Source organism: Gymnoscopelus braueri (genome assembly GCF_963280865.1).
Source record: "Gymnoscopelus braueri genome assembly, chromosome: 7".
NCBI lineage: Eukaryota > Metazoa > Chordata > Actinopteri > Myctophiformes > Myctophidae > Gymnoscopelus > Gymnoscopelus braueri.
Window position 1 is genome coordinate 24086001 of NC_137608.1, and position 26086 is coordinate 24112086.

Sequence of the window (26086 nt, forward strand, 5' to 3'; positions counted from 1 at the left end):
TGACATCATGTTGAATTCATGCAACTTATCCCATTTCTGCGGTAATGAGTGTTCTGAAAGGGAATGATTCTATGAAATGAAAAGTAGATGGTACTAATTATGCAGAATGTCCTGTTTCACAAGGAGGAGTAGAAGTAAAAGTATTGAAAATTGGCAATACAAGTACAATACTTGAGTAAATGTACTTAGTTACTTTCCACCAATGGTAATATGTCTCTCTCTCTCTCTCTCTCTCTCTCTCTCTCTCTCTCTCTCTCTCTCTCTCTCTCTCTCTCTCTCTCTCTCTCTCTCTCTCTCTCTCTCTCTCTCTCTCTCTATCTCACAGACAAAATGTCTCTCCTTCATGTTCAATATATACCCTCTTCTCATTGTTTGAATCTCATTCATTACGCCATCCCGGCATGTCAATCCGAGGCGTGTCATTAAATGAGTTACAGCACTCATCTCTCCCTCCCACTCTCCTACACACGCCCATCCGTCCGGCCATCGATTTATCCACTCCCCCATCCGTCTATTCATCCAGCTTGCCAGCCATACATCCCCCTGTCCCTCCCTCCTGTCAGCCAAAACACCCAACAGTTTGCCAAAAACCTTTCCGTTGCTCTAGGGCTGAGAATGCACTCAATGCCACAGGCGTCGAGGACCTGCATAAGACCTGTAGTTCTACTTCAGTACACACAATACCCTCATGACTCATTTAATTTCCTGTTATCTTCCATCTCCCCGAAACGGCCGAATCGACCTCGATATGTTGAGAGTTACGTTCTGGATGGAAACCCCTTTAACCCATTGATACCTGGAACGCATCTGTGTCACTTTTAGATTTCTTTAGGCTATTCAAAAATAGCAGATATACAAGCTCATAGCGCGGCACCGAGTGCCGCGCTACGAGCTTGTATATCTGCTATTTTTGAAAAATCTCGAAAATATTTTTTTTAGATTTCTTTCAAAAAACTGTTAGGATTTAGAAGACATTTCTAGAATCTTCTCAGGTCTTAAAGGGTTAAGTGAATTAGATGGAGCTCTATTCATTTGATGTTTTGCGGAGTGGCACCGTCCGTATCCTTTAGGCTAAATGAGGAAGATGAACAAAGGGGATTCAAGGAGGGAAAAATAGAACATGTTTTTTTTTTTTTTTTGTCCATAGACTATTAGATTTGAGATGGCATGCTCTCGCCATGTTGCTCTTGATTAGCTTCCATTTGTCCAAGGCTCTCATGTGGAGAGAGAGCAGCTGAGGCCCCGGCTATGACCCGGAACGACCGCTCTCTGCACCACAGTCCACACGCAGTGTGCACTTACTGTAGGACACCGTCCCCGCTATTGACCCATCAGCCTATACAAAGCAGCACCGGATGTCCCTGACCGTGAGCACCAGCCAGGCAGGGATCCTTTTTGATGTGCGCACCACCAGTCTGCCTCATGGTTGAACTGGAAAACATAAAAGCTGTATATCAAAAGAAAAGATATTCCCCAAAAGGTAGCACATCCAAAATTTCAAATCACTACTCATTTCCAATAGTACTCGTATAGTACTCAATATTTTTTTTATTGGCACACACCAATAAACGAATGCTTACACGCAGTGGTGTAAAGTAACTAAGTACATTTACTACTAAGTACTGTACTTAAGTATACTTTTGAGGAATTTTTACTTTACTGGAGTATTTCCCATTTTCAATACTTTTTACTTCTACTCCACGACATCTCAGAGGCAAATATTGTACTTTTACTCCACTACAATTATTTGACACTTTATTTACTAGTTACTTTGCAGATTTAGATTATTATCACAAAACATACATTAACCACTTAAAGGTATCATGACATTCATTTTCACTTTTTTTATTTTCAATGTTTTATTTGGGGTTTTATGACCTCAATTACACCCAAAAAACCTGAACTTAGAACATTCAGTGGATTTTCTGTGGTCTGGGGTTTTCTGAATAATTAGGCTGAAAAGTAATCTGAGCTTGGCCCTTCGACAGTGAGGTCACAGTCGATTAATCCCGCCCACTCTCCTCCTCGCCCCTCCCCTCCCCTATCCTTTCCTTTGGGGGGGGGCGGAGCAGAGGCGATGATTGACAGGAAAAATCCCTCACCAGCGACACCCGCAGGCAAAGATTTCTTTTTTCATTGCAGTTGAAAAGGCTTTAGAAATGTGAGAGAAAAAACACCTGCCATTGATCACTGGAATGGAATTTTCACTTAAAACTTTTTGTACACTTTTGAAGGACCAGGACAAAGACTTTGAATGTGGTGTAAAAGTGAATGTCATGATACCTTTAAAGGGTAAGACCACTTTGGTAGAGGTTTGGGTTCTGTAGTTACCTTGCCACGATGTAACCCCAAAGGTGGGCAAGAAATCAAAAATAATTGCTCCATTGATTAGAAATTGATAATTCAAAATATGCTCCTCATTGACTTACATTGTCTGGTAAAACAGCTCTCTAAGTCACTCTTTTAGCACATAAATGAACCCAAACATAGCTGATTCAGGCAATATAGAGCATCACCAAACCCAGTACTGTTTGTTTTTTTAATAAAAATGTCAACTTCCAGTTGATTTTACTATTTGAAGATCTGGATCCGGATCCGTGGATCCAGTCCAGGTTTTCTACTTATTAAAAATGGCAAAATCAACAGGAAGTTGACATTTTTATAAAAAAACAAAACAGTACTGGGTTTGGTGATGTTCTATATTGTCTGAATCAACTTTGTTTGCGTTAGTTTATGTGCTAAAAGAGTGACTTTGAGAGCTGTTTTACCGTACAATGTAAGTCAATGAGGAGCATATTTTGAATTATCAATTTCTAATCAATGGAGCAATTATTTTTTATTTCTTGCCCACCTTTGGAGTTACATCATGGCAAGGTAACTACACAACCCAAACCTCTATCAAAGTGGTCTTGCCCTTTAAGCCCTATACACATTTCAGCCATTTGAAAATAGCCGATCTACAAGCTCACAATGCGTCGCGATGCATTGTGAGCTTGTAGATCTGCTATTTTCAAAAGATTTGTATACATTATGAACTTGTGAAATGGGACATTCTGCACAGTGAGTGCTTTTACTTTTGGTACTTGAAGTATATTTTGATGCCATTGCTTTTGTACTTTTACTCAAGTCAATTTTGATCACTGGACTTTACTATGAGCCTTCATCAGAGCATGATGTTAAAATGTATAGTTACATACATTTTGTAGTTACATTCTGTAGTTACATTCTGTAGTTCTATACTGTGGCTGTCTGAATTGTCAGGTTCAAAAAACGCTGACGAAGGCCAGCAGGCCGAAACGCGTCCATCATTGTATGCTGCTGCGTATTAAAGACTATTAATTTTGATCGCGAGTGCGGTACATGTGTTCCGGGGCGCCAATAGCTGCGTGGTTGAGGCGCATACCACATACGCTCTCATGCCTGACAGCAAAGTCCTGGGTTTGATTCCTGAGCCCAGTGGACATTTGAACTCTCTCTCTCCCTGTTTCCTTTCTCTCTTCACTGTGGACTATCAGTAAAGGCAGAAAAAGACCCACAAATATTTAAAGGAAAAAAGTTTTATCCAATGTACGTAGTCATTTTTCATTGCTTAAATATTTATAAAACCCACACGTTCAAACAAAAGAATTGCCAATCTACGATCTTATAGATTTTTTTTGCTGCTTTTGCATGACACTCTTGTAGGACAAAAGCATATGGCATTACTTCACAAAGAAAAACATAAAACGTTGAAATATGGAGATCTAAGGTTTCTGTCCGACCGTGACAAAATGAAATGAACACTGACAATTTTACAGTGTATGCACTCCTCTTTCAGACAGGAGTTTGGAAAACGGCTGCCTCAAAATGTATCTCTCGATATTCTCATTGAAAAGGCGTTGATTTGTTTCAGTCTGAGATGTGTGTGTGTGTTTGTGGCACGAGACATTCATAAAAGTATAAATAAGTGGTGAAGTAATGGCTATGAAACACAATGGAAATGAGAACCGACAAAGAATCAGACAAAGGAAAATCCCTCCGATGCCGGAGTGAGCTCTCTCGTCCAGCTCTTCTTTCCGCTGTCCAGATGACAGCCGTCAGCCTCACGCGGCTGTGCGTTGACGCTATGATTCATTGAGCTGAAATTACAACGCGTTAACGTTTGTCTATTTGCTTCTGTCTCCGTGTCCGTTTCTCTCGGTTTCTCTCTCTCTTTTTCTCTTTCCCCCCTTGATCTCTCTGTCTCCCCCTCTCTGCCCCTTTCTCCCTCTGTTTCTCCTTTTCCCTAAATGGCTTCCTCCCACAACTAACTCTGGGAGGAACTCACACAAAACTAAAGTGTGTGTGTGTGTGTGTCTGTGTCTGTGTCTCTGTGTGTGTGTGTGTGTGTGTGTGTGTGTGCGTGTGCGTGCGTGCGTGTGTGCGCGCGTGTGTGTGTGTGTGTGTGTGTGTGAGAGAGAGAGACTGGGTGGGTTGGTTGTGTGGGGTCAGGTTTCAGAGTGGGCCTTGTCACTATTAGACAAATACACAGCCTTGTGATAACCTTGACACACGCGGCCGGCCAAAAAAACTGGGCCCGGCCAATCGGCCTCCCACTTTGGGGGTGCCCTGCCTCCTGCCTGCGGAGATTTGTTTGGGGATTGTCAAAACGCAGAGAATTTTAATGTAACCCCCCCCCCCCCCCCTCCCTCCCTGAATGTCACAGGACTTAGAATGTGTAGAATTCATTTAAGAACTGTTAACAGGATCCAGCTGGCTTTCCTCATACGGAGCCGTGTGAAGGATCGATTTCCGCCGTCACAGTTTATATAAACGTTGCTTCCGTAGCCGTATAGATTTTTACTGCCTGGGAGCCAGAGCAACGGTGTGTCTGCTGCCATTTGGGCTGATATGAAAAAATGCATTTTTCCCCCTCTCTCTCTCTCTCTCTCTCACCTAGTGCAAACACTCACCCTGCCCTCCTCCGCTCTATTAGATCTGTTCATTTCATTGTCAAGAATATTTTCCCATTGTCTTTCAGTAAGCTGGCATGCACTGGCTGTTTTTGGTTCCACAGAGTTCCTCTCCTCACCCCCACCCCTCCTCTCTTTCTCTCTGTCTACACGTCTGTCCGAAGGCTTTCCTCGAACTCTGTGCTTTTGTGTGTGTGTGTGTGTGTGTTTGTGTTTGTCTGTCAGTCAGTGCGTAACAGTGCAGGGCTTTCTTACGAGAGGAATGTATGTTATTCGCTGTTAACACGGTTCACAATAGAGTATTGAGATCTTGAACCGCTCCCGGACTGGGCCCAGTGGCGAAGCTCCTTCATCCTCGGCTGATTATAACCCCACTCCTCCGGGCGGCCAAACCGCCCCTGTTGTTGTGATGACGGGGGTAGGAAAGAATGCTCTAGATATATGGAGTCATGAATTGATATAATCATATCAATTCATTACTGTACTCTTTGAGCTCCGACTGCCACCCTTTTGAACTCTTTGAGCGTCTCAAAGCTATGCAGCACTGAGTCCACTGTTACATCCTATAGGCTCCTCGGGGCAGAAATGTATCGCTGCACACTTCTGCTAACAATGGAACGTCGCGTTAGTCTAGACAATATTTTCTTGTTTTAACCCATTAAGACCTGAGGCCGATTCTACAAATGTCTTCTAAATCCCAACAGTTTTCTGAAAAAAACGTATGTTTCTATATCAGTGGTGCTCAAACTTTTTCATCTCAAGGACCCCCAAAATGATATGTATTTTGGCCGCCGACCCCTGTCTCAAAATGTTTTGTTCCAGAGACCCCCCGGAAGCAAAGAATAGAGTTAAAAATGTTCGCTTTAAACAATATATTCAAAGATGTGCACACATTTTCACGATTTTTCAAAAATAGCAGATCTACAAGCTCGTAGCGCGGCACTCGGTGCCGCGCTACGAGCTTGTAGATCTGCTATTTTTGAATAGCCAAAGTGTAAAATAATGCTTTTTTAGCTCAAATGAAAAAGTTACACAGATGCGTTCCAGGTCTAAATGGATTAAAATGCAGTCGGAGGCGGTTTTCACATGCAAATATTGTAGTGATATAGTTGGGGGGAAAAAAGCATAACTTCCTTCATCCGACTGGATTCAGACAAACCCAGCGACACACACACACGTGCACGCGCTTATACATACGCACGAGTACACAGACATAACCTCTAAAAGTTGTAATGGAGTTTTGCACAACTCTCCAAGGTCTGTCTCCTCTAGAAATAACATTTAGGACTGTTTTGGCTAACCACAAAATCAAAACAGGCATGCGCACCCCCTTCTTAGACACACACACACACACACACACACACACACACACACACACACACACACACACACACACACACACACGCACACACATCAGAGCGGACGTCCAGCAGAGAGCTTTATTGATTTGCGTCCAGCCACGTTTTGTGTGCCTATCATATAATATGGTACCATATGCTCCGACTAGCATGGAGAGAGCGCGGCCTACATACTGCACTGTGCCATAACGTGGGGATTGTTTTCCTAAGTCTGCTGCATGACAGCAGCGTTTAGTCGCTGCTGTCTTTAATGACCTTGTCTTTTCCCTGAGCGTGAACATTTAGAGAGGCCGGGGCTCTGTTGGTCCGCAACTTGAGGGATCCTGTCCACCCCGTGGAATGTTCCTCTGTGGAATGTTTTCATTAGCACGTTTTCACAGCGGACTCACACCGTATACCGTCTCTACCTCCGTTCTCCTCTTCCTTCCTCTCGTCCGCCCTCTGTTCCTCTCCACCTTTTCTTCCTCTTTTCTCTCCATTTCGTCTACTCTTTTTTGCCCCCTCTCCTCTCCTCTCCTCTCCTTCATTAAAGTGAAAACAAATTGGCAGTCCAGGTTGTGAAACGAGGTAGAAGGTAAACTCACACAGTCAGCACAAAGGCGGGAGCGGTAAGAAAGAAATAATGACACCGACTGTTTAGCCCTTTAGAGACGGCTGGAAGCAGCCAGTTAGAGTTATCATAGTAATGGTAGACGCCAGAGAAGACGAAGCAAAAATGAGGACGTTTGCCTCCGAGGAGCAGGAGAACGAATGAAGGAATGAGAAAGAATGACAGAAAGTGAACAAGAAACCCACGAAGAAAGAAACCACGAGTTAAGAGAAAATTTGCGGAAACGTAACAAATAGAGATGTTTGAGCCCTTCGCGTATTCCCCTCACAGCGGCCCCGGGAGCGCATGGCGCGTAAAAGCAGTTCCCGAAGAAAACACTTCCATTACCCTAACAGTGGAGGAGCAGCGCTCGGGGAACAGGGTACGAATGCCGCCCTCGCACCCCGTCCCAGATTAGAGCTATACCAGACGACGAGGACAACCCAATCAATATAGCCCCTCCACCATGAGCATCCAGATGCCGCAGACTACACACAGATAGGCACGGCGCAGCAATTTGCAGACAAACAAGGGCCTAATTGTTAAGGGCCCCGAAGGTTTTGGAGTGAGGAAAACAAAGATGAAGTATTTTGCAGAGTTAGGAAAGCCTTTCAGTGGCTGTTTAGAAAATGAGAGTGGGGAGTTCAGCGAAAACTTTCTCTGATGTGTGTTGTTAGTGTGCACGGCGGGAGTCCACATGAAAAGTTTATTTTTTTTCTTCTTTCTTTTTGTTTGCTTCTGAAGTGAGGGAGAATTAGCAAGAAAGGTATTGCATACACGGCAGTGAGCAAAAAAGCTGGGCAGGTTTTTCTTTTTCTTTCTGGAACCCATTTTCGAAGCTTTGGTCAGACTTTAAAGATGTTCAAAGTTGAGAAAGTGATTTTGAAAAAGTCATTTGTGATTTTTATGCTCCGTCGTGCGAGGGTGTCGCTCGCCCTGAAAAAAAACTGATCCACAAGCTCACGGCGCGTCTCTTCCGCGACGCGCCGTGAGCTTGTGGATCAGTTATTTTCAGCGTGCGACACCATTGTATCATGAGGTATAAACCGGGCTTTAATCTGGAGCCTCATCCCAGCGCCGAAGAGCCGTATTGATTGGCGGTCTTAACTGAAGCTGCCTCCTGATCATCCCTTCATCTTGTTTCTAAAGGGCATGAGGGAGGAGAGAGAGAGAGAGAGAGAGAGAGAGAGAGAGAGGGAGGGAAATGAAGGGAGAGAAATGAAGGGAGAGACTGACAGAGTTCACAGAGTGTGTGAAAGAAATCTCGGTATTGCCCTTCAGCAAAAAATCTACTGGACGGACACACACACACACACACACACACACACACACACACACACACACACACACACACACACACACACACACACACACACACACACACACACACACACACACCACTCTCTTTCTAACTTGCACTCGCACGCACACCCATACGTTATACTCACATACACTCTCGTTGCTCTGCGCTCTCTCTCCCTCCTTCCCCCTCTCTCTCTCTCTCTCCCTCTCTTCCTCCCTCCCTCTCGGTGCATCAGTGTGTTTTTTTAGCCCCTCTCTCTCTATTCCTCCACCCCGTCTCCTCCAACCAAGGGCAGCCAAGGTTTTGTGAGTTTTGGATTTTGCTCAGATCCGTCATTTATTCAGTTTGTTTTATAAAGTTTCCTGCTTCCTCCCTCCCTCTCTCTCTCTCTCTCGCTCTCTCGCTCACTTTTCCTCATTCTTTACTTTACCAAAATGGGGATGATCAACATCATCTCAGTTATATGCACAGATGGTAGACAAGAATCAATACTTCTCTCTCAATACCCCAATCTAGATGAAGTCTGTCCTATAATGGGACGATTTGGCTCAATAGGTTTTCTCTCCATATCACGGTAGAGAGAGAGAGAAAGAGACAGACAGAGAGACAGACAGACAGACAGACAGAGAGCAGGTGGTGGTGGTGCATTTGTAGCCTGCAGGCCCCTGTGTCCGTCTGTGATGTTTATGATTAAACTTCTCAAGTGCTAATGGCAATGTCACTCCTCTATCTCACCTGAACACACCGTGTCTCTACAGATTGAATACGCCCACAGAGACGCCAGGCAGTGCGGCGGGCATTGTGGGAGGAGAATTGACCGAGCCATTGATTCATGTCCAACTGAATTATTAACAGATTGATTGAAGAAAACAAAAGCAGACAATGCACGTAACCGCTCATCAGACGCTTCTCCTCCATGAGAAAAGTCCACTCTCACACAGAAAGTTTCTTTGTGTTTCAACTCGATGTTTGCTACGTGATGATAAGCAACATAATTTTTTTAAATCAAGGCTTTTTAAGTTGCACTCTTAAGGTAACATGAGGCTGCTTTCACCTTCAAAAGAAAATGAACTAAAAATAGAGAGTGCTGTACAAAATAAGGTGCAAAGGGTCAGAAGTCCTGCTCTTTGGTGTATGGGGTAATGTACTTAAAGAAACTAAAGTCCAAGACCGTCCTCTTTGAAAAACCTTTATTATATTGGCTCATCTACTGTAGGAAAATCTAAAACACTTAAAAACACTTTCTGGCTATACGTTGGTTAGCCCAGTGAGAGATTTTAAAAGAAATAAAGGTTCGGGCTGTATGTCGCACCGCCAATCAGACCGATAGGTCTGAGTCATAGCGTTGGGGGCTTTTTCAGAGTCGTCTGTGTCCCTTTTGTGCCCATATATGGAGATCTCTGTATCTGTCAGTCCTTGTCCCCTTTATGCCCATATATGGAGATCCCTGATGTCATTAGTATATGGCCATACCCTGTATATGCGCATGCCCATATATGGACATATTGGTTGGATCGGCGGTTCTGGACAACTGGATCTCCATATATGCCTATTTATGGGTGTATTGGGTTTGTCTATGGTTATGTCTGAGTCATAGCTACATGCCTATATATGGGCGTATCAGGTTTGTTTATGGTTATGTCTGAGTCATAGTTACATGCCTATATATGGGCGTATCCGGTTTGTTTATGGTTATGTCTGAGTCATAGTTACATGTCTATATATGGGCGTATCAGGTTTGTTTATGGTTATATCTGTGTCATAGTTACATGTCTATATATGGGCGTATCAGTTTTGTTTATGGTTATGTCTGAGTCAGAGTGTCGTGGCCGTGGTCCTGCCTACTTTATATATACAAAGTTATTTACTGAATCTAATCTAACAACAAATATCTTCTCTTATGGGGTCCCTGGCAGAAAATCTTTTCAAATGGGAGGTCTGGGGCCTAATACAAATCAATTTGAGTGTCCTTGACATGTTTGAAACCCACTGTTGTAGATGAGCAAAAATAAACAAGGCTTTTAAAAGTTTTTTCACAAAGAGTGCCTTGGATGGTTGCTTTAAGAAAATGAACTTGGTGACACAAGAGAATTTCGTAGTTTTACATTTTGAGAGCAAGCTGTTCCGTCCACTAGCCTAATGTACAGTACACTGCCCAAGATCATAACAGATAGGAATTCACTTTTTTCTATTAGCTTGTCCTTGCGCTTTATTTATTCTAGAGGCCAAATAAAGGGGAAGTGTCTTGTGCGTGCGAGGCCAACTTAAACACAATAGCCCTGTTGTCTTGTTTTGCTTATGGAATTCTGCTAGTGTCTGACCCTAGTAAGCCGCTCTGGAATCTGTCCTTAGTCCTTACAGCTTCTGCAGGAGAGTGTGTGAGAGTGTGTGTGTGTGCGTGTGCGTGTATTTTTGAATAGCCCAAAGTATAAAATAATGGTTAAAGTGGTTAAAATCTAAAATGACGGATCTTAATGGGTTAACCCAGAAGTCAGGAACCTTCGATTCCCAAGCGGCCGCTCTACCACCTGAGTCACTAAGACTGCCCCCACTACTTCCTGTAGACACTATTAAGAACTATTAAAGCTTCAATCCGATGCTTATTTTCATTAATAAATCATTATCATATCCATGTGTATGGTGGGGCAATCGTAATGAATTAAAATGGTCACATGTGCCATTGTAACCCATGCTTTCCATACTCTGCTAGTGTGGAAAAAGTGACTGGTGTTGTATGGCAGCATTATCTCTGCCAGGGCTGAATGCAGGGGTCGAGGTATTGTTTTCACGTGTGTGTGTGTGTGTGTGTGTGGGTGTGGGTGTGGGTCGTAACAGTGTGTCCGCGGCTAATCTCATGATTCTGAACTACCACGTGGATTAGCTCAAATGACTTGTGCACGCTGAACTCAATTCCTGAAGATGTTTCAAATCCTTCAATGACAATTATGTTATTTTTGGGAATTTATAACCTCAGACCCACCATCCCTCCTGGCAATGGAATATGTGTCTGTGACTGTATGGAGTGGGGACTAGCCAATCGGGCACAAGCTGTCCGCCCAGTGTATGGGATCTGCACTATGCCAATTCGCTTGAGGCCGTGCAACTATTGGTTCAAAAGTTACTACTCCATGCATGTAAAAAAAAGAAAGAATTGTCTGTCTCTTCCACACAGTGCCGCACACCTACACTATAGAGCGTCGCAGTTCCCGCCCACTTCCTGTTTTTTTTGGTGCCGGAAGAAAAAACTCAATGCATTTTTCCATTGACATTTCCAAAAATATTTATATCTATTAATTTAAGCCTCGAATCAAGCCATCACGAGATGACATGAATCATGACCATAAAACATTTTTTTCTGTGATTTTTTTTTATTTTATATTTAATTATATGATATACTATATTTAATAAATACCCTTTGTTTTGCCGTTTTCAAAAAAAAAAAAATCACAGAATCAAACGTTTATGGTCATGATTCATGTCATGTCATGATGGCTTGATTCGAGGCTTAAATTAATAGATATAAATATTTTTGGAAATGTCAATGGAAAAATGCATTGAGTTTTTTCTTCCGGCACCAAAAAAAACAGGAAGTGGGCGGGAACTGCGACGCTCTATGTCGCAGTGTCGCATACACGTGCACCCCACACACACAGAGAGACGGCACACACGCACATGTGCACGCGCATGGGAGAGAGATGCTGTACCCTGCGCACCAATGACGTGTGTGCATGTGTGCATTGTACTGTCCATGTATAGAGAGAGTGTATAGTAAGAATTATCATTGGTGTGTGCTTCCTGGTGGACATCTGCATGGGACTGAGCACCCCTCTGTAGATGTGTCCTATATTAGTGTCTGATTTAATACAAACGTATCCATGTTCCTGTTACCTGGTCCGTCGATTCCATTTTCACTCTGCTGGATACCGTGGAATTGTGGATTGCACCTCCACCTTTCACTAATGGTCTCTGTTCTGCATGTAGGGTTGAATGGTACATTTTAATACCTTGGTTAAAGGTAGGGTAAGTGATTTACTTTGGTTAAATAAGTGTTAAATAGCTCTATATCCTGATAGTACTCATTGCTATAGAGTGTTTGTTCAGTAAAAGGAGTCTCCCATGTCTCTCCAGTTCTTTATTAAACAGAAAATGCATTTTCAGTGCATTTTCATAGATTTTGATTACACTAACCACTTCAGCCCTAGCCTATATATATTTCGGCCACTTGAAAATAGCAGATCTACAAGCTCACATGAGCTTGTAGATCGGCTATTTTCAAAAGATTTTTAACTTGTGAAATGGGACATTCCTGCACCATGAGTACTTTTACTTTTGGTACTTTAAGTATATTTTGATACTTTTGTACTTTTACTCAAGTACATTTTGAATACGGGACTTCTACTTGTAACAGAGTACTGCTACGTTGCAATATCAATACTTGTGTGTAAGTAAAACATGTGAGTACTTCTTCCACCACTGCTGTTAACTAGAAAGTTGCTCTCAGTAGCGTGCAAATCTCCACCAGGACAGGCATGCCCTTTTAACTCATTGCCTGCCAATGACAAGATTCTCGTCATGTGGTGTTTTCAGTGTTTTAAGATAGAGGGCGCTCTTCCGCAGCCTGTGAACGATCCCAGGATCACCCAAGAAGAGTACACCCAGAAATCACGTGATCACAACAAAATGAAGCTGGTTTTGTTTAGTATAATACGATTTATTAAAGTAAATATTCTCTGCTTTCTGTTGCTTTTTGGCGAAAACAAGCCACGTTCAACTGCCCATAACTATCGAGCGGATTATCCTGACCAGCACGCTAGCCTCACAGGACACGTATCCCATCACTTGGAGGGAAGATTGATCGGTGATTATTAATTTACAAGAAATAATAGTTGTCGTTGACTGATTTGAAAAATATTCAAGAGTAGATGTTGCTGTCAGCGTGCACACACACACACACACACACGCACACGCGCGTGCGAATGCATGAGTTCCTGGCAGAGATAAAAACTGGTTTGACGTACCAGTTATGAGTTGCCAGATACAAGTTAATGCCTTTCACTCAGATTCAAATTATGTTCAGTGCATACTGAGTATTGTGTAACATCATACTGTTATGACTGTATACAAAATGCTGAGCATATGACACAGTTTAATTATTATTAAATTACATTATTTTGTAGTCAGCCCATGACTTGACTCTCTGTTTAGGATGCTTCATCATAACATCATATGATGAGCATAATTTAACATGTGATGACTGACATCACACGTGATCATGTATGGGGCCAAAAGGGTCACGAACGGGATTTGAACTTGCCGATGCCGTCACCAGTACGTGACGTGCTCCTTTTGCCAGCTGTGCCACCGGGGCTGTTAATGCTTCCACGGGCAGCTTTGGTATTGGAATGAGCAGGTAGCTACAGTATAAGAGTGGCTGTCGTGAACTCTTTTCTCTTTTACGAGGCTAATAAAGGAATTGTGAAGAACCGCTCGGGTTATGGAATGCTCAGCCCCCCCCCCCCCCACACCCCCCTTTCCCCCTCGAGATAAGAATGCTAACATATAAGAGGAGAAATTGGGGTGGGCCCCGTACACATTCCCCTAGTTACCTTTGTCACGCATGATGGAGTGTAGGGTTTACAAACCTGGCCTCCAGAATTTCTTTCGTTGACCCTGCTCAGTTGAGTTTGTGTGAGCGTATGAGGGTGTGTGTGTGTGTGTGAGAGAGAGAGACACAGTGTTTTTCAGTCTGCTGGTGCTCTGATATTGTGCAGGGATGAGAGTGCGTGAGTGGGACCAGACCTTTAGCTGTCCCAAGCATTGCCTGACCTGGTTTTAAAAAGCACATTCAGAACCGTTCACCGTGGAATTCTTTGACACTGCCTTGTTGGCTTCCCCAGGCGTATCTCGCTTTTTTAGAACTCGAGCTTTTTCCCCCTCACTTAATGAGCAGACCATTGCTTAACCTCATGTGCCAACGTATCTGTAATTCATTCCGGGGCACTTAAATTGGAGCGTCGAAGTTATTGCATCGTTCAGCATAAATTTTCCCCGTCCCCTTTCTTTATTTTGTAGCATTGAACTCTTCTACTCTGTCATTTCCTCCTTTCTTTCTGTCCCCTCTCTCTCTCTCTCTCTCTCTCTCTCTCTCTCTCTCTCTCTCTCTCTCTCGTCCCCCTCGTCCCCCAAGGCTTATCAGAGCCAGAGAGCTATCTGCCAGTTGTCCGGTCACTCATTTAGAAACTTTACAACTGGAGCTTTTCCTCTGGGCAGTTTTAAGACGGCCATAAATCTGCCCTGTATCAAATCCAGCCCCGTTTAAGCTGCTTTTTACTAAGACCTGATGCACCGCATTCTTCTGCCGGCTAAACGGGCCCTTTTAAACATTTACCCCAAATGTATTTAGTGGTTGACTGATGGACCCCCTGCATGCGAGTGGACAGGGAACTCAGTGGCAGGGAGATGGTTGTATCGCTTTATGGGGCCCTGGACAAAGCAATGGCTGCCATATGGCCAAAGACTAGAGGAAAGCATGATTTATACTTGGTTGTATGACAGTGTCCGGCGCCGAAGGTAGCCGATCTACAAGCTCACAACTCAGTGGCAGGGAGCTGGTTGTCTCGCTTTATGGGGGGCGAGGACGAAGCAATGGCTGCAATATGGCCAAAGTGGAAAGTCTGATTTATACTTTAGTTATACAGAAAATAGCCAATCTACAAGCTCACAACGCATTTGTGAGCTTGTAGATCTTCTATATTTGGCATAAGGGTTGAAAGTTGGAAATAAAAAATAAAAAAATCAATTAGTGTTTAGGAAGAACCGTTGCACAGTGTTTTCTCTGACATCTACACACGTGCTCAGGTGTATGTGCACTTAATAATGTGAAGGTTCGCACCTTTGCATTACAGCAGCCGATTATCTTTTTTCTTTCCGGTGGGTCGTTTCCTCCAGCAGTGTTCAGCGGCCTTGATATATCCGGATATATTCTTTCTCTTCATCTCCCCTATTGTTTTTTTCTTTTTCTTTGTTCTCTCTCTCTCTCAATCTCTCTCTCGCCGCTCGCTCTCGCTTTCTCACTTTATTTCATTTCCTGGGCGTTGATTGCCAGCAGCACTCCAAGAGCGTTCTCTCCACGCGTGGCCTAATATGATATGCATCTTTGTGTTTGTGTATCTGATTATCGATTTATGACCCCCCCCCCCCCTTTTCTCCTTCACTCGCCACCCCGACTGCAATACCTGAACGGCTGCACAGCATTTGTCATCTTTACGACATGCTTTAGTGCAGCGGTTACCCGCAAAAGGCCCCGACGTTGGCGGTAAATGTATATTTTACGCGGTGATGGAGTGCATTTGCATCACAAGAACAGGGTCTTAAAAAAAAAGAATAGAGGGAAAAAAAAGAAAGCGAAACGTCCGGTTGTTAAAATGAGAGCTGTGAGGAGCACAATGATGGAGAGAGAGAGAGAGAGAGAAAGTTACCTCTAGAACACCATGCCACTCACCCCTCAGCCCCGATGTGTGAAGCTGATGAGCAGCTGTCAACACACACACACACACACACACACACACACACACACACACACACACACACACACACACACACACAAAAGCACACAAAAGCACACAAAAGCACTCACTCGAACAGCATGTTAAAACAAGCGATGCTTTTTGTCAAACAGCACGTCAGACATGCATCTCTTTGTCCTTCTCACTCCACCTCCCCTCCTCTCTCTCTCTCTCTCTCTCTCTCTCTCTCTCTCTCTCTCTCTCTCGTAAACCCTGACAACAGCGTATTACCCGTCAGGCGGCATTACGCCACCTTCAGATCTACAGGACAGCATCTTTGAAGTTAAAATGAGGGAAAAATATCATAAGTACAGGCCTTGCTCCAGATAGCTGTGGCTGCTCTCCCAGATCCTTCTAGAAGATTAGAAGCATCAGTGAGCAGCAATCTGCCCTATCATATGGCTCTCCTACAAACTTGGCAGACGGCAAGGAGGAGGGGTAGCTCAGTACAGTACACTGGAATCAGGGCTGTAGGAAAATAAAGAAAAGCCTCGTATCCCGAGCCGTAGATCCCCACGAGTCGTGCCGTGGAAATAACCAGCGCTCCCAGTAGATTTTGATGGCATGTTCAATGAGCTAAATGTTGCCTAGCAACAAAATACCATTTCAGCCAGTACGCGCAGTTTTGCCTGACAACAATCTTTTTTTTTCTCTCTCCTTTCGCTCAGAGAGGTTACAGCCAGATCGCTGGTTTTTGAAACAGCTCCCGACCTTAACGCACGTCACTAGATGCCTCTGCTCTGCCCGTCAGCCAATCGCCGTACACTGTAGCTGCAGCGCTGGCTCCGGCCCTCATGTCTTAACCCATTCAATCCGGGAAGGCATCTGTGTCATTTTAGATTTTTAACTCAAATCTTTGCTTCTGGGGATTCTACAAATGTCTTCTAAATTCCAACATTTAAAAAAAAATGTTTTAACTTATGTTGCTATAATATCAGTGGTTCTCAAACTTTTTTCATGTCAAGGACCACCCAAAATGATATGTAATTTATTTAATTTATACATTTATATTGTAATCTTATGTATCTCAAAATATTTTGTTCCAGAGACCCCCAAAAGCAAAGATTTGAGTTAAAAATCTTTGCTTTAAACATATATATATTCAAAGATGTGCACACATTTTCAAGATTTTTCAAAAATAGCAGATCTACAAGCTCATAGCGCGGCACTCGGTGCCGCGCTATGAGCTTGTATATCTGCTATTTTTGAATAGCCCAAAGTATAAAATAATCGTTTTAAGTGGTTACACATTATGCGTTCCCGGTCTTAATGGGTTAAAAAGAGCCCGGAGCTCCAAATACCAAGCAGGTGTGGTGATGTCATGGCGTCTCATTCGGCATGCCACGGACCCATGCGAAAAGGGCACACGGCCCTGTTCTGGAGAGTAGCACTGCAGCCTGCCAGCGCTGGGAACCGAACAAGGGATGAGGGCTTTTTATGGGAGGCTGCTTTTCTCTCGCTGCCAGGCTGGTGGAGAGAGGGGAGTTGCTGGATGCAGAATGGTGAATGCCTCTGTTACACAAGAGTTTCACCAGCCATGACTTGTTCCAAGTCATGCCGTCAGCCCCATATCTCATTCCAAAATGCCAATTAACTGAGATTGTTTATAAAAACAAGAGAGTACAGCGTGTAGCTTTATGGGAGAACATAGTTTCCTAGTTGTAGGCCATTTTGAATTTGTTTAGAGGTTTTGATTTGTTTGATAGTACAATTAGGTTTTCTTAATCTTAATTGGCTTTCAGTTCAAAAATAATAACATTACAGTCGTAGTCATTGCACGGCTACTGTATGCGAGCATACTGTAACAGCATTTCAGAACGTCGGAAATGCAACTTGATGAGGCCTGCGTTTCTCAAGCTCCATGACACTACAGTATTAACAACAACAGCAGTGAAATAGTCATTGTGTATTTTTGTATTGTTTTACTGTTGTTTGTGAAGGAGGACCAAGGTGTGGACCAAGGTGTGACCAATGTTTATGGTCCACAAGCCTTTGGCTTATTTTTGTGATTTAGCCATTTGGCTTTTTTACGTACTGTAAAGTATGTACCTTTTAAACTGTCAATACAATATTTTAGTTTAGTTTATTTCAGTCCATTTTGTGGTAACATAGTTAAAATTTCATAGATAATATAAAAAAGAAAAAAAAGAAAAAAGAAGAGATAAAAGAAAAAAGAAAAGATAACCATATTTCTGACCAAAAAGGTATAGGCTGAAGCCATAGCTTATTACGCCTACGCTTTTACAATCAAGTCATGTGAGTTCTATCATGATGCAACTGCAAACATTTCATATTTGCCGCAAACCCGCAATTAGAAAATGATTCAGGGTTTGATAAGGGGCCATTTTGTGTCAGCCGTGCTTTCTCGGCAAGTGAAGCTGCACTAAATTAGCATTAATGAAGGTAATGCCCTCCCATCAGCTTGACGGGTCCATTTTTCTCTTTTTTTTAGATCTCTTTTAATTGTAATTAAGCTCTGATTAACGAGCTAGGGGAAGCAGTTCATTCTCTTTACAACAATATAATATTAATATAATATATTATGAAGGCAATCAAGGGTTTGTCATTGTATTTGCTAATGAGGCTCAGCTACATGTCATAACAAACTTGCCTTCAGTCCATTAGCGGTGGTGAAACCAAGTCCATGGGGGCATCATCTCCGCTACCCTTAAGCTCCAGCTACAGCATAGCACTCAACAGGTTCCATATAGTGATCCAGCAACACACAGTACATCATTGAAGAAACATCCCTTGTTGCAAGATGCTAAAACGGAGAACAATCTCAGGATAGTTATAATCCAGTGGAAAGCTACCAATTTGTGAGATGGCCAGTTTTGACCCTGCAACTGAAGTTTGAAGTTCCTCCCTTCGCTCCTTATTTTACCACAAGTCTGTCTTCCCTCTCCAGCAACCATTTGAAATGCATTGGAAGAGCTGAGAGAAGAACAGAGGGAACTCTTTTCGACTATGTCTTCTAGTTTAAGGTCTTTGTCGGTGACTGATCAGAGGAAGAGGAGAGAGATGAAAACCAGCAGGGCTATTGACCCTATGCTCTTGACTTGAATTATTTTTTTCTCCCCCCCCCTCTATTGACTATGTCCTGAAAGAGTGAGTTAATCCGCTGTGTGTTGGCATCAGGCACTCCAAACCCCAGCCACTTGTTTTCTTCTGTGGGAATCAAACGGAGAGCCTTTTTTTTTGTTTTTGTCTTATTGGATTCACTTGTATCGTGAGATCACTTTGGAAGGTTCCCATTTTCCTTCTTTGACCTGAGCACAGCATTCTTCTGTTGTAGTTCAAACATACTCCTCTCTCTGTCTGTCTGTCTGTGTGTGTGTGTGTGTGTGTGTGTGTGTGTGTGTGTGTGTGTGTGTGTGTGTGTGTGTGTGTGTGCGTGTGCGCGTGTGTGTGTCTCTTTCTGTGTGTGTGTCTATTTCTGTGTGTGTGTCTCTCTCTCTCTCTCTCTCTCTCTGTCTCACTGACTCTGTCATTGGTGTCTTTGTCTCCTTATCTATAGATCTATGTCTTTGTTGTGTATGTCTCTCTACTTGAACTGGAATTGATTCCTAAACGGCAGTGCTAGCGAGAAAGACACTGCAATAAAGAGGCAAAGAGAGAGAGAGAGAGAGAGAGAGACCCAGTCAATGATAGAGAGCGAGGGAACGGGAGAGAATTAACACAATGGAAAAAAAAGGAAAAGAAAAGCGATCGCTGGAGAAGATATACAGATCATAATCTGGGCAAGAGCCGCAGAACTGTCACCACGCAGCGCTCTCGTCCAGAACGCGCACAATGTGAGGCGTCTTAGGCTGCGAAATTGGGAAAGCTGTGAAACACTTTGTCAGTGTTTTGGCAACAGCGAACGAGTGTGTGTTCTACATATGTGCGACTGTTTATACATAATTTCCCCTGGAAAGTGTCACGCTCGCAGGGCGGGCGGGGTTTGGTTCTGGGTGGGTTGCGGTTAACCCCTCGGGGTCTCCTGGGTGACTCTGCCTCTGCTCATTGTCAGACTCTCTGGCTTTGGCCTGTCTTTGTCTTTGGCGCTGTGCGATGGTCTGACTGGCTGTTAGCCACCACACACTCTCCTCTCTGTCTCTGACAACACCAATACCTCATTAGCTCACTGTCATAGCCGTACCCAGGGTTTTGAGAAATGCCGAGGTCCAAAGTTCGAGCCTGCCTGGGGGAAATTCTTTTGGAGAGCAAAAGTTGGGTAACACGTTTGCATCATTTTGGGATTTTAATTGTAGAAATGTGTCTCAGACAGTGCATAAACGTAAGAAAAATGTGTTATACAGTAATATATTTACATTATGTTCATAATATTTATACAATAATGCTATATTATTACTTTACAATTATGCTATAGGTGTTTGTGTTATTGCCAAAGAATATATCTCTGGTAAACACATTATTTGAATTGGATCAGGTCAGTTCTTGTTTGTAATTAACAGCACAGGGTCATAAGGCTAATCTTATCCTACTCTACTCTCTCAACATCACCTTCTCCCATTCATTGTCTCCGCCAGGCCGAAGGCGTGGCAGAGTTTACGTTTTGCACCCTGTCTGTCCGTCCGTGTGTTAATAATAATAATAATAATACCTGGGATTTATATAGCGCTTTTCTGAATACTCAAAGACGCTTTACATGTTGAACTAAGTAGAGCAAAATAAAAACTAAACAAAAACAAAACAACTTTAATAAGAGAATCTAGAGAATAAAAAGTTAAAAGGTTAAAAGGCTGCAGAGGGCCAGGGAATAAAACTAAAGTTGAATGGCAGTTGAAAAGGTGGTAGGAGATCAGGCTAGGTGGGAAAAGCAGTTCTGAAGAGGTGGGTTTTGAGGGAGGTTTTGAACACGGCAAGGGTGGGGGCGGTTTTGATGTGAGGTGGGAGTGGGTTCCAGAGGGTCGGTGCTGCAACGGAAAATGCCCTATCACCCCAGGTGTGCTTGGTTTTTTTGGTGGGGAATTTGAGGAGGTTGGCATCGCTGGATCATGTGTGTGTGTGTGTGTGTGTCTGCCTGTCTGTGAACAGCTAATCTCCAGCACCGTTCACGATTGCAGCGAAACTGTGCACTCCCTCGGCGCTAGAGCAGAACCTCTTCCCCGAATATTACTGATTGGCCTGTTATAGGGCCACCAGGAGGCCGATTTTTGCAAAACATTTTTTTTTATATTACTCTCACAGATTTTGTCCAGACATCACGCAAATCGGTACACAGTATCTCTAGCGGTAACGGTTTTGGACATATAAGGTTTCCGCACTACACGTGAAGCAACCAGGGCACCTTGAGGTTGCTGAGTCAAGTTGTTCACATAAACAAAGCACCACTGTGTAAGTAATGAATTTGTAGCAGCGACAAAATCATCCACTTCACCACCTTGGAAAAAATACAGAGGTCCTGACCTCAGTGGTGGGTACAGCCATGCTCAGCGTCCTCCAATAGTGTGAGTGTGTGTGTGTGTGTGTGTGTGTGCGCGCGTACGTACATGCATTTTACTGTATAAGCCTTCTGTACAGTATGGCTTCATGCAAGAATCATATGAAATGGACAGTTTGAGCTATAGAAAATGGTGCATATGTTATATAAAGCACAGGAGAATGGATACATAACATAAGTATAATTTTCCAAAGCATTTTTGGCTTGGTGAGTGCATGTGAATCTGCACTTTTTTTCAAAGTAAGTGTGGACAAATCATAGCAATTTCATCTGAGTCATTTGCTTCATGACACTGTTTTAACACTGACTGTGTGTGTGTGTGTGTGTGTGTGCGCGTGTGCGCACGTGCATGTGCGTGCGCGTGTGTGTTTGCAGGTGAACGAGGAGACGGTGGAGAGACTGGTGGTCCAGTACCCACACATAGTGTTCAGCACGGTGATGCAAGACTGCAAGAGGACCTTGGAGAGAGCCTACCAAATGGGCTGGAGCCCCAACACATCCAACGCCTCGTAGCTACTGCTGGAACAGCGTCACGCACACGCACACACACGCACACGCACACACACACACACACACACACGTGCATGCATACACCGACCGTAGGGACACATTTACTTACATTACACAGGCAGAGATGCTTGCATACCTGCAGCTCAGTCAAGTTTACTTCTAACTCTACAAACATGCATGAAGACATGTAGACACATACACTCGCGTGAGCACACACACACACACACACACACACACGCACACACGCACGCACGCACACACACACATATCTAAACACTTTTCATTTAGTTGGCCTTTGTTTTTTTTTGTTCAGTTATTAGGTTTGCATTTTCAGGATTTCTCTTATTTTGTAGTGGAGTGATCGTTTGTACACACACACACCACCGCAAAGGCAGTCCATGTTCACTTTCTATTCATCGTCGTCATCAGCAGGAGAACGCCGGTCTACACAGTTTTTCCCACATTGCATCCTCACACAGCTACACTGCTAGAGTGAACCTGAGGCCCCCGGTAATGGCAGACAGTTTGTTCCTGGTCCAAGCCGGTACACTTATAGAGGGTGATCTGTGTTATCTGGTGTGGACGAGCTTTTTAAAGAGTACTGGACCGTTACACAAGCCCCTTCAACACATCCTGGAAGGAGGGGGGGGGTTGTCCATGGCAGGGGAGTCTTGACAGTGTCATCTCATTAACCGTTAAGACCGGGAACGCATCTGTGTCGTGTCATTTTTAGATTTCTTTGGGCTATTCAAAAATAGCAGATATACAAGCTCATAGCACAGCACCGAGTGCCGCTCTATGAGCTTGTAGATCTGCTATTTTTGAAAACTCGTTAAAGTTTGTGGCAAAATCTTGGACTATATACTTTTTTAAAGCGAACATTTGTTTTTTATTTAGTTTCAGGAACCCTCAGAAGCAAAGATTTGAGTTACAAATGTCAGCAAATTAAAAAATAAATAAAATAATATTTGCACAACTTTTCATGATTTTTCTAAAATAGCAGATCTACAAGCTATGAGCTTGTATATATGCTATTTTTGAATAACCCAACGAAATCTACAAATGACACACGGACGCGTTCCCGGTCTTAAAGAGTTAAAGAAGATCGATCATGGGACCAGCACTGGGACCAGTAATTGATTGAGGAAAAACTTGAGAGAAAAAAAGAACAAAGAAACCCTTAACAAACTGTTGTGTTCCCCTCTAGTGCTTCAGATCGCTGGTCTCATGTCTGCCCACTAAGCTGTTTACTTCAACAACAAAAACAAAAAACGTAAAACTTCGCCACCCAGAGAACAGTGAGTGTAGTGACGTGGCACAAGATGAAGCACAGGACCCGGGAAGTCTTCCTCTTCTTCACTTCGGAGACGCGACAGGCAGTGATATGCCCAGAAGTCTGTCAGGACGGCATGTGTACGAGACCGCCACGGTCTTCAGCCCCCGCGGTACAGGAGTTTGAGAAGTCTTCTGGTATGTTCCTCCTAGTTTCCCCCTCTCTCTCCTGGATGCTTCAGTAACAGTGTTATTGTGTGATTCACGTTACGTCGCTCAGACCCCTTTGTTGAGCCGGGTCGACGAGGATCTGCATGAAGGAACAGAGCTTTGTTCTCGCACACGTAATAATGCACATTGTCTGCACCACATTGGTGCGGAACAGAAGGTTCAGGCTGGCTGCAGTCAGACCTGTGGTTCTAGCAGATATATGCGGCAGGAGGAGAGCATTGTTTGCATTCCAAAAAAGTGCATGGTTTCAATTAAGATCCTAACACCTTTTTGTCCCCCCCCCCTTATAGCAGAAGACGGCATCTACACATGGTTTCAAGCTGAAACCAAACATTTTGTGTGGCCTAGAAACAATGCAACTTTTGATGTCATGCGTAATCTTTGGATCAAGGTTAGATTGAAGTGTCACCTTGAGTCGTTACATGCTAGAGCTAAGCAGTGCTTGAAATAGAAGTTGCCTTTGCCTTCAGACCCAGGGTCAAGTTAACAAATCTTGAGTCCTGGCCACTTTGATGATAGAAAAGACAAAACGTTGCCTTAAGTGGTTTGTGGGTAATTGCCATCGAAACAGCTACTCAAAACGGACCCAGAATTCACCCAGAATTCAATTTTTACAGCTCTGGGTTGATCAGATACAGATACTGAGATCTGATTAACTCTACTACTGTACAATATTTGATCCAAACTATACTTTAATGTGTTAGAACCCATTCTTTGTTCTCTGTCAGTAATAGAGAATGTGACAAAGGTTCCATAATGCACTATGTTTTAACAGAAGCATTTTGATTATGGCATATTTACTTCTACAGTACATGTAAAAAAAGAAAAAGAAGAAAAAAAAGAAGATTGGTAGAAACAAACCAAATGTGGATGGTTTCACGTTGATGTCCTCTGATATCTGATATATTTCTTTTTGTCAAAGATGATGTTGTTTACTATTTAGAGCAGCAATGTAATCAATGGTTTGGATTGTGCATTGGTCGTGAGACGAGTTTGACTTTCCGTTGGATTTCACAACACATGAATACTGTAGGGGATTATGTTAGCCAGATATTGTTTTTTGAGAATATACTTGCAACATTAGCTATGTAGCGACCCATCGAGGGTTGTCATTATTAGTTATCTAGGATGTAAAAAAAAAAGAAAGAAAAGACAATGAACATCTGGCCCCAGAGTATAACCACGGCCAGTAGAACATAGTAGGACTGCGGTTCCATAGGGACTAGTAGTGTACATTATGCAAATATCTAGGGTATTTTTCTATGGTGTGAACCAACTCTGGGCTCAGCCTCCATGCAAACTTATCACTCAGATGCAAACTGTAGTTTACTGAGCTTAGAGTTGGTGTAGGACTGTAATCTTTTACAGTACGTAGAGATTTCAGGCAATTAAAAACACATTCATTTTACCCTCGTCAGGACTTGTAGTCTTTACCCTTTGAGAGACTTTCTCTCTCATCCTATCACCCCCTTTCTCTCTTACCCTCTCTCTCTCTCCCCCCCTCTCTCTCTCTCTCTCTCCCCTTCTCTCTCTCTCTCTCTCTCTCTCTCTCTCTCTCTCGCTCGCTCGCTCGCTCGCTCGCTCCTCTTTTTCTGTTCTTTTGTAATCCCCACATGCACTTTCTTCTCTGCTTGATGTTGACACACTTGATCCCTGATTTGTTAAGGCAACCGTAAATGACTGGATTTACATAAAGATGAATAAAACACTACTACTTAAAGCTTGTTCTCTCTCTCTGTGTGTGTGTGTGTGTGTGTGTGTGTGTGTGTGTGTGTGTGTGTGTGTGTGTGTGTGTGTTTGTGTGTGTGTGTGTGTGTGTGTGTGTGTGTGTCCGTGTCCATTTGTGAGTGTTTGAGGCAAGGCTGTAATATTCTGAATGACAATTAAATATTATCTTACATCAAAGCAGTGTTGCCCTCTATATCTAACTATTTTGTAGTTTTTTATCCCCGATACCAATTTCAACCAGGCCATACAAAATGTTATAATCACACACATTCTAAATACATGGCATAGTAATAGTGCCAGGTGCCAAATGATTCAAGGTAGGTGATACCAGGGTGTGTTCTCTATTCTCTAGTGTTAGAAAGGCATCTGAATAAGGGGGTCAAAGGCCCTGAAGCTTCCACGCTACGAGTAATAAAGACGTTCTCCGTGGGGACTGACACCTAGCTACTCTCTACTCCCCCGAGCTCCCTGACACAAGAATCAACCGGCATTTCCTTTCAGGTAAACTTGTGATTTCAAGGTCAGCATTTTGTCACGATCACAGGAGCTGCACATCTGAGACAATGCGAGGCGGCATCAGCTTGCTGCGCAGCATGACGGCGAGGGGCTCAAAGAGCAAAACAACTGTCAGTCAATATGTCCCCTGTCTTTGACGATATTGTCCCTTTCAAGTGCTTATTTGTCTGTTCAAGGTGTTTGTTTTGTTTCATGTGTGGGCATCAAACACAGGCGCTAGCATCAAACGGGATCAGAAGGTTGACTCTCCCCAAATAGCTTCTTGGCATCGCTGTCCAAACTCTCAAGTGTTTTGAGTCAGCACCAGATACAATTCACTCTTTTCTTTCCCCAAATTTTATTTAGGTATGTTTTATTTTTCATCTTCTTGTCATGGAGCTTTCGCAACTTTATCAATTAGACAATTGAATGTTTTGCAGTAAGGGGCTGTAGCCACCAAGGCTTTTCCCCCCCTGAGTGTAGCATATTATGTTTTGAATTGTTTTCAATGAGAGGGCCTATACTTTGCTAGAAACGGCAGCAGCTTGACAAGGTGCTGAGCGCTGCGCATTCACATTTGGCGCAGAGAGTTGAAATATTTTCAACTCTGGACATTTGGATGAGCGTTTCAGAGGAGCGCCATGCATTCTCAGCTGGG

General features: G+C 43.3%; 1 protein-coding gene across 2 annotated transcripts in view; it reads left to right on the forward strand.

The window, feature by feature from the left end:
* The window catches only part of fbxl17 (F-box and leucine-rich repeat protein 17), a 311779-nt gene extending 286873 nt beyond the window's left edge, over positions 1–24906 (forward strand). The window contains exons 11-12 of one of the 2 annotated variants that reach the window (XR_013933440.1): positions 21568–22396; positions 22804–24906. Coding sequence is in view for 1 of the 2 variants with exons in the window: in XM_080432836.1 (XP_080288962.1) it covers positions 21568–21705 (138 nt within the window). In the remaining variant the exon portion in view is untranslated. Of the gene's footprint in view, positions 1–21567 lie in introns of both variants that reach the window. The other variant, XM_080432836.1, reaches the window with a different exon arrangement.
* The last annotated feature ends 1180 nt before the right edge of the window (positions 24907–26086 follow it).